This window comes from Crotalus tigris, unplaced genomic scaffold (genome assembly GCF_016545835.1).
Source record: "Crotalus tigris isolate CLP2741 ecotype Arizona unplaced genomic scaffold, ASM1654583v1 scf7180000019204.250258, whole genome shotgun sequence".
Taxonomy (NCBI): Eukaryota; Metazoa; Chordata; class Lepidosauria; order Squamata; family Viperidae; genus Crotalus; species Crotalus tigris.
This window is the reverse complement of record NW_024097432.1, coordinates 40,459-53,094: the sequence shown is the minus strand read 5'-3', so window position 1 is coordinate 53,094 and position 12,636 is coordinate 40,459. Positions and strand designations below refer to the sequence as shown.

General features: G+C 47.6%; 2 protein-coding genes across 6 annotated transcripts in view; one reads left to right on the top strand and one right to left on the bottom strand.

The window, feature by feature from the left end:
• The window catches only part of PIAS2 (protein inhibitor of activated STAT 2), a 42,640-nt gene extending 31,044 nt beyond the window's left edge, over nt 1-11,596 (top strand). For 3 of the 5 annotated variants that reach the window (XM_039361129.1, XM_039361134.1, XM_039361131.1), the window contains exons 11-14: nt 2,459-2,642; nt 3,825-3,964; nt 5,041-5,078; nt 8,767-11,596. In XM_039361129.1, the coding sequence (XP_039217063.1) occupies nt 2,459-2,642; nt 3,825-3,964; nt 5,041-5,078; nt 8,767-8,964 (560 nt within the window). In that variant the 3' untranslated portion in view covers nt 8,965-11,596. The remainder of the gene's footprint in view (nt 1-2,458; nt 2,643-3,824; nt 3,965-5,040; nt 5,079-8,766) is intronic. The other 2 variants (XM_039361132.1, XM_039361130.1) reach the window with 2 other exon arrangements.
• The window catches only part of LOC120316024 (elongation factor 2-like), a 30,805-nt gene continuing 29,760 nt past the window's right edge, over nt 11,592-12,636 (bottom strand). The window contains exon 15 of the mRNA XM_039361127.1: nt 11,592-11,983. Within this exon, the coding sequence (XP_039217061.1) occupies nt 11,790-11,983 (194 nt within the window). The 3' untranslated portion in view covers nt 11,592-11,789. The remainder of the gene's footprint in view (nt 11,984-12,636) is intronic.

The following is a 12,636-nucleotide window of genomic DNA, read 5'->3' as shown; positions in this document are numbered from 1 at the left end:
GAGGGTTGCTTCCCTTCGGCGGCCTGATCTAGTCGGCAGCGGCCTGGAGAAGGTCTCCGGAGCCTGGATTGGGCCACGGAAGTGTCCCACGATGTCACATGCGGACGGCAGCAACCCGGAAAAGGCCTCCAACGCCCAGATCCAGCCTTTGTAGCGCCACGGAAGTATCCCACGGCTTCGGTTCTATGTTGCAGAGAACAGAGGCCTAAAGTACCATGAGATCAAGCGAGATGCATAGCGTGAGATCTCGCCCCACTGATCCCATGTGATCTAGTGTTACTTTCGACCTCCATTCTCCGCAAACACACCGAAGGCCAAGTAGCTGAGTAAGCGAAGGATCTGGATCTTTGCCAGATGAGTACCCAGGGAGGGAGGGAATAGCCAGGGTGAGTGTCGAAGTGCCTCTGGTCGCTCGGAAGGGCGAACGACTGCCGTGGTGCCGCAAGCACTAGGGGGTGCTCCTCTCGTAACTTCGAACGAGCGTTAAGGGAATGCTTGTAACTTGGGGATTACCTGTACTGTGGGTCCTTCAGCTCTCTGAGCTTGATTGTTCCCTTGCAGACGTTTCATTACCCAACTAGGTAACATTATCAGTGCTAGAAGGGAGTGGGGTTTGCTTTATATACTAGTGGTGTCAACGCTGCTAATATTAAATATTCTTGCTTTGACAATATATGCAGAACTGTCTGGTATTTTTAGAGTTAAATCAGGTGACAGCGAAAGGGGAGGAGAATATAAGAAAAGCCCGGGAAAAAGAAACGGAAGTGAATCTTTGCCCTCCCAGTTAATTGGAAGATGTGAACCATGACCCCAAAATAGGGGACGAGAAATGCCTGGAATGTTATGTGCAAAGGACGGGAAATTCAGATCTTGGCATTTCCACCATGCCGTGCTGACATCTCTGTAACACTAATAAAGGCTTTTTAGGTTAAAAAAAAAATGCCTGAAAGTTCTTTGAAGTGTTTTGTTAATCAGACACATGACAAGTGGCTTACCCTGTTGCCATTGGTGTGACTGTTGCACTGTATGCACAAATGTGTTTTTTTTTTCCCTTCTTTGACAAACTCCAGTAAATACCTGCTTTCCATCCCCCCTCTCAAAGGAAGGAAGCTTTGGCTAAGAACACAGATTCTGTTCTGACTTCAGGGAGAATATGTCGTTAACTGCAGTTAAAATGAGTCTGAAGAAAGACAAAATAGACAGGAGAACCGACTGGTTGCAAAAGGGGAGGGTGTCCCATTGAAAATGGCCTTCCTCTTAAATGGATAAATGGATCCTTGGTTCTTTCCTGGTCCCTTGTCCAGTCTCAAAAGGCAGCTATTTCCCCCCCGCCTTTAAAAAAAAAGAAAAGAAAGAAATGTGGAAGAGCAGCAAACCATAACTCTGAACGAGAGCATCACTGCAAAGCATTTCACAGTGTGAAGTTAGCAATAGCAACAGCACTTAGACTTTTGTCCCGCTTCACAGGACTTTCCAGCCTTCTCTAAGCCATTTACAATGTCAGCCTATTTACCCCCAACCCTCTGGGTCCTCCTTTTACTGACCTCGGAAGGCCGAGTCAACCTTGAGCCCCGTCAAGATCAAACTCCAGGCTGTGGGCAGAGTCAGCCTGCAATACTGCGTTCTAATCACTGCGCCTTCAGAGAGGGGAGGAAGGAAGGAAGCAAGGATGGATGGACGGACCTGGGTCCTCCTTTTACCAAGCTTCAAAGGATGGAAGGCCGAATCAAACTAGAGCCCCGTCAGGATCGAACTCCAGGCTGTGGGCAGAGTCTGCCTGCAATGCTGCATTCTAACCACTGGGCCTTCAGAAAGGGAGGGAAGAAAGGAAGGAAAGGATGGATGGATGGATCTGGGTCCTCCTTTTACTGACCTCGGAAGGACAGAAGGCTGAGTCAACTTGGAGCCCCGTCAGGATCGAACTCCAGGCTGTGGGCAGAGTCTGCCTGCAATACTGCATTCTAATCACTGCGCCTTCAGAGAGGGGAGGGAGGAAGGAAGGAAGGAATGAAGCAAGGATGGATGGATGGATGGATGGATCTGGGTCCTCTTTTTACCAAGCTTCAAAGGATGGAAGGCCGAATCAAACTAGAGCCCCGTCAGGATCGAACTCCAGGCTGTGGGCAGAGTCTGCCTGCAATGCTGCATTCTAACCACTGGGCCTTCAGAGAGGGAGGGAAGAAAGGAAGGAAGGAAAGGATGGATGGATGGATCTGGGTCCTCCTTTTACTGACCTCAGAAAGATGGAAGGCTGAGTCAACCTGGAGCCCCGTCAGGATCAAACTCCAGGCTATGGGCAGAGTCTGCCTGCAATTCTAACCACTGTGCCTTCAGAGAGGGAGGGATGAAAGGAAGGGGAGGGAGGGAGGGATGATCTGGGTCCTCCTTTTACTGACCACAGAAGGACGGAAGGCCGAGTCCGCCGCATTCAGTGGCCGCTGCTCTCTTTCCCCCTCAGTTCTGCACGCTCCGGGGGCCGCCGTGATGGGCAAGCAGGGCTCCAGCCCGGCCGGCGAGGTCAGCAAGAAGAAGGTGGACGTCATCGATCTGACTGTGGAAAGTTCCTCCGAGGAAGAGGAGGACGCCCCGCCCAAGCGGAAGTGCATCTACATGTCGGACACCCAAGCGAGTCCCACGAAAGGGTTGGTTCCTTTTCCTCGGCTGGGGAGGATGGGCTGGGAGGGATCCTGGAGATCAGGGGGGCTCCCTGGCTCTTGTGGGTCCCTTTTCTCCGTCTTGCGTTGAGCTTTCCTGGCTCTCCAGCCGGTTTAGGAACCAGGTTTAGCTGGGCGAAGCTTCCTCATTTACCAATAGAGGAGGATACGGGCAGTCCTTGACTTACGACGACCCCAATTGGACCCAAAATGTCTATCGCTAAGGGAGACGGGCCAAGTGAGTCTTTGGCCCATTTTACAACCTTTCTCGCCCCGGTTGTTAAGGGAATCCCTGCACTGGTCAAGTTAGTCACGCGGTTGCTAAGTGCCTCTGGCTTTCCCCATCGACGTTGCTTGTCGGAGAAAGGCGATGGACCCCGGGGACACTGCGACCGTCATAAATACGAGTCGGTTGTGAAGCGTCTGAATTTTGATCATGCGACTCTGGGGGTTGCTACAGTGGCCGTAAATGGTCCTAAGTCACTTTTTTTCTGGGCCGTTGTAACTTGGAACGGCCACTCAGTGAACTGTCGTAAGTCCAGGATTGCCTGTAGTTGGGTAATGAAATGTCTGCGGGGAAACAGCCAAGCTCTCTGCTGGACCCCTTGAACAGATGTAAATTTGGACTTGACAGATCTGGGCTTCTCCCAGTGACCGACCTGAGTGCTTTTGGTGTGATATTGCACTGGTAGTCCTTGGCGTACGGCCGTCATTGAGCCCAAAGTTTCTGTTGCTAAGCAAGACATTTGTTAAGTGAGTTTGGCCCCGTTTTTATCGCGGCAGTTGTTAAGTGGGTCACGTGGTTGTTAAGTGACTCTGGCTTCCTGCTTGTCAGAAGATGGCCAAAAGGGATCACATGACCCCGGGACACAGCGACCGTCATAAATACGAGTCAGTTGCCAAGCGTCCAAATTTTGTTCCTCTGACCCGCGGGGGAGGCTGCAAAGCTCATGAAGTGTGCAAAATGGTCTTAAGCCTCTTTTACTGGTGCTGTCATCTCTTTGAACGGTCACTAAATGAACTGTCGTACGTAAGGACTCCCCCTGGTGGCCTTACGGACAATAGGACACTGTCGCACGCTGCCTTACCTCTCTTTCGGGTAACTTCTGGTTTCTTTTAACGTTTCACCGGCTTTTGTTTGTTTGTTTGTTTGTTTCTCCCCCCAACCAGTGTCCTTGTGTATCAGCCAGCAGCTGTACGAGTCCCGGGCGTCAGCACGGTGGATTCTACAGCCATAGCCCCGTCGTTAACAGGCTACTCTGTGCCCTTCCACAATCCACCCATATCCAGCATTTCGTCTGACTTGCCTGGTAAGTGCATGTTCGGTTTTTGGAACCGATTGGGATTGTGGGCTGCAACGCATCACAGGATGAGAGTTGGAGGTGGTGGTAATAATAATAATAATAGTAGTAGTAGTAGTAATAATAATAATAATAATAATAATAATAATATCATTTGCCTGTAAGCAAAAACTGGTGGGATCATAAAATAGAGAAAGTCATAGAAAATGATAAAATTAAACTGCTCTGGGACTTCAGAATTCAAACAGACAAGCACCTGCAACATAACACCCCAGATTTAACAAGTGTCGATAAGAAAGACAAAAAAGTCTGGATAGTGGACGTGGCAGTGCCTGGAGATAGCAGAATAGAAGAGAAAGAACTGGAGAAGATAACAAAATACAAAGACCTATAAATAGAAATAGAAAGACTGTGGCAAAAGCAAGCAAGGGTAGTACCAATAGTCATAGGCTCCTTGGGTGCAATCCCAAAACAACTGGAGCACCACTTGAACACAATTGGCATTGACAAATTCGCTATTAGTCAATTGCAAAAGGCGGCCTTATTAGGAACTGCTTCCATCCTGCGACGATATCTGTAATACCATCAAACATCCACATCTGCCTATCCCAGGTCCTGGGTAAGGACTCGATAGGTAGACAAAATGCCAAATCCAGTCTGAACATCTGGCTGACTGCGATGATCCATAATAATAATAATAACAACAACAATAATAATAATAAATAGAGAAAGTCATAGCTGGAGGCTGAAGCATATAAGGAACGGTTGCTGGAATTGGGTATGTCTGGTTTAATGAAAAGAAGGACGAGGGGAGACAGGATAGCAGTGTTCCAATATCAGTTAACAACTTGTTTTGCTCAGCAACAAAAATTTGGGGATCAATTGTTGGTCGTAAACGGAGGACTATTTGCAGTTTAGCCCGTCCCAGGTCGCTCAGAGGGTGTGGTGATTCAGGGACGTTTTGCATTTTCTCCCCTTCCTCAGCATTTTCATCTCCTGTGATCCATGATCACAGCATGTCATCTCATATATCCTTTCGTACAACACGTATTTACCAAAGGCACATGTGTTTCTTGTCTCCTTAGGCTTGGATTTTCTCTCTTTAATCCCAGTTGATCCACAGGTAAGGGCCTTAACTGCTTCTGATCAGCTTTTCCCATTCACAGAGATCTGACTTAAGCTGGAATGAGTTTGAAATGAGAAGTTGGAAGGCCTCCGAGAAGAGCTAGCACTACAGTTGTGGCTGTGCAATTAAACTACACGACTCCCGTGATTTCTCTGTCATCCAGACATGTTAGTTTAAACGTTGCATTATCTCAGACAAGAAGACAGGAAGAGAGGTGGGGGCAGCTGTTTATTTATTTATTGGCTTTCTCCACCTCCCCAAGCATCTCTGGGCAGTATACAGCATAAAATGTGAAAATAATAATAATTAAAACAATACAAAATAAATACTCTAGAAACAGTACAGAGAAGAGCAACAGAGATGATCAGGGGACAGGAGGCTAAAACATGAAGAACGGTTGCAGGAATTGGGTATGTCTAGTTGAATGAAAAGGAAAACTAGGGGTGACATGTAGTTTAAGTATCTCAGGGGCTGCCCCAAAGAAGAGGGAGTCAAGCTCTTCTCCAAAGCGCCTGAAGGCAGGACAAGAAGCAACGGATGGAAACTAACCAAGGAGAGAAGCAACCTAGAACTAAGGAGAAACTTCCTGACAGTGAGAACAATTAATCAGTAGAACAGCTTGCCTCCAGAAGCAGTAAATGCTCCAACATTGAAAGTTTTAAAGAAGAGACTGGACAGCCATTTGTCTGAAATGGTATAAGGTTTCCTGCCTGAGCAGAGGGTTGGACTAGATGACCTCCAAGGTCCCTTCCAACTCTATTATTATTATTAAATATATATGGCCTCTGAGTAGATTCCCAGTTTTTCTTGAGCTTTCATCAGCTTTTGATACCATCAGTCCTGGTATCCTCCTGGACTGAGCCTGGGAAGTCTGGCTGGAGAATTCTGGAAGTTGAAGTCCACAAGTCTTAAAGTGGCCAACACTTAAAGTGGACACCTCTGGTCTCAGAGAAGCCACGCCACAGGGTTGAGGGATCGCTACAGTAACAATCCACAGCTGTACAGATGTGGCCAAAAGCATTGGGTTCCTCTTAATTGTTTCTCCACCCCCAAAGAATTCCAATTTGTCGTAAGCAAAATTGACACCGACAGAAATCCATGGCATACACCATTTTTTTTTATTCCACAGCAGACTCTTTTTTGACCGAACACATTCTTGTAAATAAGAAAGCAAATGAAAATGGCATAGACGTAAATGATTGGGATTCCAAATCTGACAGTTTATATCCTACCTTTTGGGGACAATAACTGCAGTTGGACGTTTTCTGCAGCTCTAAGACTTCTGCACTTTATATTGAGCAGAGTGCTCCAGTTGTCTTGATGCTTGATGGGTTCCTTCCTCTAACTGTGACTTTCAATTCTTTCCATAGACCAGGGGTAGGCAACCTTGGCACTTCTATGACTCGTGGACTTCAACTCCCAGAATTCCTGAGCCAGCCTGACTCAGCTTGGGGACCTCTCCCTTTCCCCTCAGCATGGCTGGCTCGGGAATTCTGGGAGTTGAAGTCCACGAGTCATAAAAGAGCCAAGGTTGCCTACCCCTGCCATAGATCAGTAAAATCCAATGTCTTCTCCAAAATTCTCCATACCGCTTCTGAGCCCTTCCAATAGTTTACGTCAATGCCAATTTGGTTTCGTTGTAAGGATATTTTTCTCTCATCTGGACCACTACCAACACACTTTAGAGGGGGACTGTTCTCTCAGAAGTTACAGCTAGCCCAGAATGCAGCAGTAATGGATGGGCCTTGTTACTACGCCCCTCTTGATATTTCTACTAGGGAAGCCGCAGGGGCTACTGGCAGACCTCTGGATGTAATTCAAGGTGCTAAACATTTGCCTGTGGCAGAGGTCACCCACTTTTTCATTCTGGCAGCCTGGAGGGAAAGGGAGCACCTGGGAAAATTGTGCCCCTGTGGAGACGTGCACGTTAACGGGACCACATCCGCACGGCACTAGTGGCCCCATGCGCAGGCGCAAAGGCATCACACAACCTGCATGGCACTAGTGGCCCTGTTTGTGCAGGCGTGCAGGCACTAGCCACGTCCGCAAGCCCTCCGTGCATGTACAAATGGGCCACACAACCTGCACTAGTGGTGCCATTTGTGATGGTGTGCAGGCGCTAGCCGCTGCTGCTAGCCTCACACATGCGCAAACAGGTCTGTGGACGCTAGCGTGAGTGGGTGCACACATGTGCGCACTGTCCCGCAGCCCTGTGGTTAATAGGCCACGGCCCATAGGTTGGGGATCCCTGACTTATGGGGTCCCAGGTTTTTCAAGGGGCAATTCTTTCTCCCATAGAGGGGTGTTTTTTTTTTTTTTTTGTCATCCCATAAGCTGTGACATGGTTGGCATCTAGTAAGCAGTGCCAACTTATCGGAGTCCAGAGTGCCTTTTCTGCCACAGCGTTGGTCCTCTGCCACTTGAAGATTTGGACAAGCCTCTCCAAGCCTGTTTTGTTTATTTATTTATTTATGAGACTTATATACCGCTTTAAGTGCAAGCACTCTCTAAGCAGTGTACACCAGGAAGCAATGTATATATATATTTACATTGCCCCCAACAATCTGGGTCCTCTTGTCTTCAAGCAAGCCTCAAAAGAGCTGGCTCTTTCCCCCAAGCCTTAGGCTTAGGCAGGCTTTGGGATTGTTTTTATGCACTTATATGTCTGTTCTCTTGACCCTCTCTCTTTAAAAAAAAAAAAAAAAGTCCTTGGATTTTTATTGTATTGCATCAAGCTTTTGTTTTCATTTGCTATCGGGAATCGGGAATGCTTTATCTAAATTTGGGGGGAAAGGTCCTATAATCCAGAGGTCCCCAACCTTTTGGGCACCAGGGACCGGTTCCGTGGAGAGAGGTTTTTTTCCCACGGACCGGAGGGTGCGCGGTTTTGTGTGCTGCCTGCATCCCGCAGATGGGGCTTTGCTTGTTTGTGCGGAGCGGTTGCTGGCATGCCGCAGCTGGTACCAGTCTACAGACCGGGGGTTGGGGACCCTTGCCATAATGAGTCTCTCTCCCCTCCTGGGTTTATAAGCCTAGGAGTCTATTTGCATGATCAGTGTTTCCCAAACTTGACAATTTTAAGGCATGAGGACTTCAACTCCCAGAATTCCACAGCCAGCAACGCTTAAAATTGTCTTAAAATTGTCTTAAAATTGTCAAGTTTGGGAAACACTGGCGTAGATGTCTCGCAGTTTTCCCACTGCTGCTCTGGACTCGACCAGGGTGGTCTCAGTCCAGTTCAATGTCCCAAAGGTGCTTTTCCAAAAGGCAACTGGCCTCTTGGTGTTTTGTATTTTTTTCCCCCTTGAAAAAAAACATTTCATTTCTCACCCAGGAAACTTCTTCGGTACTTGGATGCGAAGCAAAACGTTTCCAAAATCGAGAAGGCCCAAGTTGCCTTTTAACGAAAAGCACCTTTGGGATAATCCACGACCTGGATGGTTGAGAATCTCCGTCCAGATCAGTGTTTCTTTAATTATAAGGTGCCTGGACTTCAATTCCCAGAATTCCCCAGCCAGCCCTGCTGGCTGGGGAATTCTGGGAGTCGAAGTCCACGCATCATGTCGTTGAGAAACACTTTTTTTAAACCTTGGTGTAATTGGCTAGCTGTGGCTGAGGTGCGTGTGCTGTTCTCCCCCCTTGCATCTAGTCTCTGTCCCTTACCTCCACCATTGTTTGTTTCAAGCAGTACTGTGCTCCTATGTTTTTGGATAGTCTCGCCTCGACCTTGCCAGCAAATACCACATCTGGCAACCTCCTCACCTCCTCCAGCCCGGTCGAAAGCAGCCCTCGCGTTAGCTCTTCGGGCCGGACCGAGACGGCCGTGCTCACCAGCAGCAGCAGCGGTGGGAGCAACGTTCCCGATATCATCTCCTTGGACTAAAAAGCTGATGAACCTCTTGCCAGTCTGGACTGCCTTCTTCACAGCTTGGAACTTTTATTTTAAATATTTATTGGGAGAAAACAGACCGCTTTGGATTCCACACACCTCTTTTCGTGCGGATTAACGGTGGAAGAAAACTTAACTGGAAGAATTTTTTTTTTTCCTTTTTTTCATCCTGGATGTTTTATTCTTTTTCTTTCTCTCTCCTCTCTCTCTTTCTGTTTTGGGAAAAATATTTTCCAACAAGCCAGCCTTTCCATTGTATGGTGGTGAAACTCTCACCGTTTTGCTATGTGGATTCAAAGGATGAATGATAACTTTGGGTTAGATCTAGCAATAATGTAAAAACAAACAAAAAACAAAAGCGGTGTTTAATAATGCACTTAATTACTCGAGGGACAAGAATCTGCCTTATCCCAGATCTAAGGACAAGAAGTTTAAATTTGGGGGGAATTCTTGTCCTTTTTGCTGTGGGCCCGGAAAGAAATTCTTTAATAGAAAAGATGCAACTTTGCAAACTTAACGGTTGTATAAAGTGTTCACCTCTTCCTTTCCTCTTCAGTGAGATCGTAATCCCTCTCGTAAATCTGAAATGGTGTTCCTATTTAGGAGTGCGCGCTCTCCTGGAACCCATCAGTTGCAAGTGCAAAAAAACCAACAACAGCTCTGTGAGAACTGGGAGGAAAAGAATGCTATGCAAAGTCCGTTTCCATCCATCTAATCCGTGTTTGTAAAAAATGTGAATACGATGTTCCAACGTTTAATTTTTAGGTTGGGTCGTCCGTTCTCGCAAGAGGAAGAGGGCGAGGCAGCAATGGCGCCTTCAGCTCTTGCAAAATAGCTGGTGCTTCGGGGCCTCTGGATGGGGCCTTAGCATCTTTAATTTTTTTTTTTTAATCTGCACAAGAATCATGAAATTGAACTTGCTATCGCTCCGATCGTGGCTAGCGGGAAGATTGGCCCTCAGTTGTCTTTTAAGAGTTGTTTAATCCGAGTAGCTTATATGAGCCAGGAAGAATCATCGGGGTTTTTTTTTTTTTGAGGGGGTGGAAGAAAGGGGAAAAAAAGTCATCGAAGGAAGCAGATGAAAGCTTTTGAGCATCGTGAGCAGCTGTGCTTTTGGGGGAGGGGGGGGCAAAATGAAGTTGCCAAAACGATCCCAGGAAGAGCATTGCTCAAGAGTGTCATCCTTGGTAGATAAGGTCCTGAGTATTTCGTAAGTAAGCAGCTTCGCTGCTCTTTTCCTTGTGCAGCATCTGTGATCCTGGGAATCTTCCAAGAGGAGCCCCCCCTCCCCCGTTGCAAAGTGCTTTCCCACTGTCCGATTTTTGTACCCGAGGACCCTCAAGGGCCAGCTTGTTTTTATCGAATGCGGTGTTTAAAGGGTCTCCAAAAGCACAGAAGCAGCCACTACTTAGGCCGGAGTGTCTAACCTTCGCCATTTTTAAGACCGGTGGACTTCAACTCCCAGAAGTCCCCAGCCAGCATGGCTGCCTAGGAAATTCTGGGAGTTGAGGTCCACAGGTCTTAACAGTGGCCAAGGTTGGACACCCCTGGCCTGGATCCATCAAAACAAATCCTGAAAAATTGCATGTTCTAGTTTCTATTCCCGAGGTCAGGTCGGCATTCACGCCTTAGGGGGTCCTGCGAACCTTTTTAACGAAACTTCCCGTTTCTCTTTAATCGTCGGACGGGAAGCATTTTGAGGCAGCATAGATGAGGTTAAGAAAAGCTCTCAACTCCCTGTTTTTCTCCCTACTCTGTTGAAACGTTTCCGAATTTGTTAACCATGAAATTCTTCCCGCGCACGCGGTGCTTTCCCGCCCTGCCTTTTAACTTCCTTGCGAAAGTCTTGTTTCTTCTTTTATCCGACTGTGTTCCTAAACATGCAAGGGCATTGCCGGATCAATCTTTTGCACTTCCTAGCCTCGCCAAGTCTTAATATTTATATAGAGTATCTGGGCCACACATAATGCCTAAAAGGACGGAAGGTGTGATTTCCCTGCAGACATTCTGTCCCAAACGACGCTTGTTCTGTGCCAGACGGCTGTCACTTTTTTTAAGCTTGCCTTTCATCCGTGTCCGCTAATTTTCTATCCATGAATCTGATTCTGTCTCTTTTTGAGCCTTTGGTTCAACGCAACAACACCCTTTGCTACTTTTTGAAATCTCTTTTTCAGTGCTGTTCAAAAGGACTTTTCCCCGCCCGTCATTTTCAACTTGCTGTGCTGTGGCTTCTAAAAGTCCCGGAGAGATACACTAAAAACTCAGGCGACGTCTCTTGGGAATTTTTTTTTTTTTTTTAAAAAAAAATCCTCTTTGTTTCAGAGCTGAATGTTCAGGCGTCTGAATCCATGAAAGTTTAAGCCATACTTTTTGATGAAGTGATGCAATTAGCACGTGGGGGATTTTAAAGACAAAATAAAAATGCCATGCTGGATTGTTTTTGCAATCTTTTCTCCCAACTTTTAGAAGCAGCCTTTCCTGGGCTAAGCAAGGGATGATACGTACTGGGGCAACAGAAGCCGCTGAATTTGCATAAACCTGATGTAATCACTGTGTCTCAGAAATTCTCGCCAGAAAACCCGTCGAGTGGAATGGAGAAAATAAAAATCCCGACTCGATAATTCTATTCAACAACAACACTTTTTATTTCTCATTATGCGAACGTGACATAATTGCTTAAGATGGCTGGTTTGTGTTCTCCATTTGGGTTTGTCCGGTTTCCCCATTTCTTCCTTGGTTCTTGGGAAGCAATCCCGATTCCGGGGTGGGAAATTGGGCAAATTGTCGTAGACGCCCCTCGCCCGCCTGGAGGAAGCAAGTTACAATTTGTCCAGGAAGTTGTCTAGGGGTGGGATGCCTTCTTTCAAGCCTTTGCGTTTACGTGTTTCGGCCACAACTTGGAAAGGGCGTGAATTGCCGTCGTAGGGATCTCCGGGTAAGATCTGCCAATGATCGAAGACGCACTGCGGGAAAGCCTGCCCCCCCGTGTTGGATCTCAGGTCGGCCGTGAAACCTACAAGGAAGAAGGAGGAGAGAAGATGACCTTTGTACCACCGCAGCCCATATTGCAGGAAGACTGCCGTGGCCTAAGGGTGCTTCACAAGTTGGCGTTATGACCACGAGTGAGCCCAAACGTTGCTGAGCGGTGAATTTTGCCCCATTTTACAACCTTACTTGCCACAGTTAAGAAAACCATTGCAGTGGTTAAGTTACTTACACCGGGGGTCTCCAACCTATGGGCCGCAGCTCGCTCCCGGGCTGTGGGTTCTTGGCCAGGCCACGAAATGGCTGGCCGTTGTGTGCACCTGTGGATGCGCATTCCCCTTCTGCACGCAGCCCTGGGTGGGTGGGTGCAGCTGTATGCACACGTATGCCACATGCACGAACAGGACTGCTAGTGTCCTCAAGGTCACCTGAGTGGTGCACATGGATGTGGAACCTTCTTGGAACTGCTGAAAGGACAGTGTTGTAGGCGGGAGATAGATGATGTCCTATCCTCCCTCTTTGTTGAGGGCTGTCCTCTCTCCATTTGCACCACTCAGGTGACCCTGGGGACAGATTAAACCTCCAGGTGGCCTCAATGACCCTCTAAAACAGTGATGGCGAACCTTTTAGAGACCGAGTGCCCCAAAACTGCCCTGCCCCCACCCACCTGCAGGGCCACCC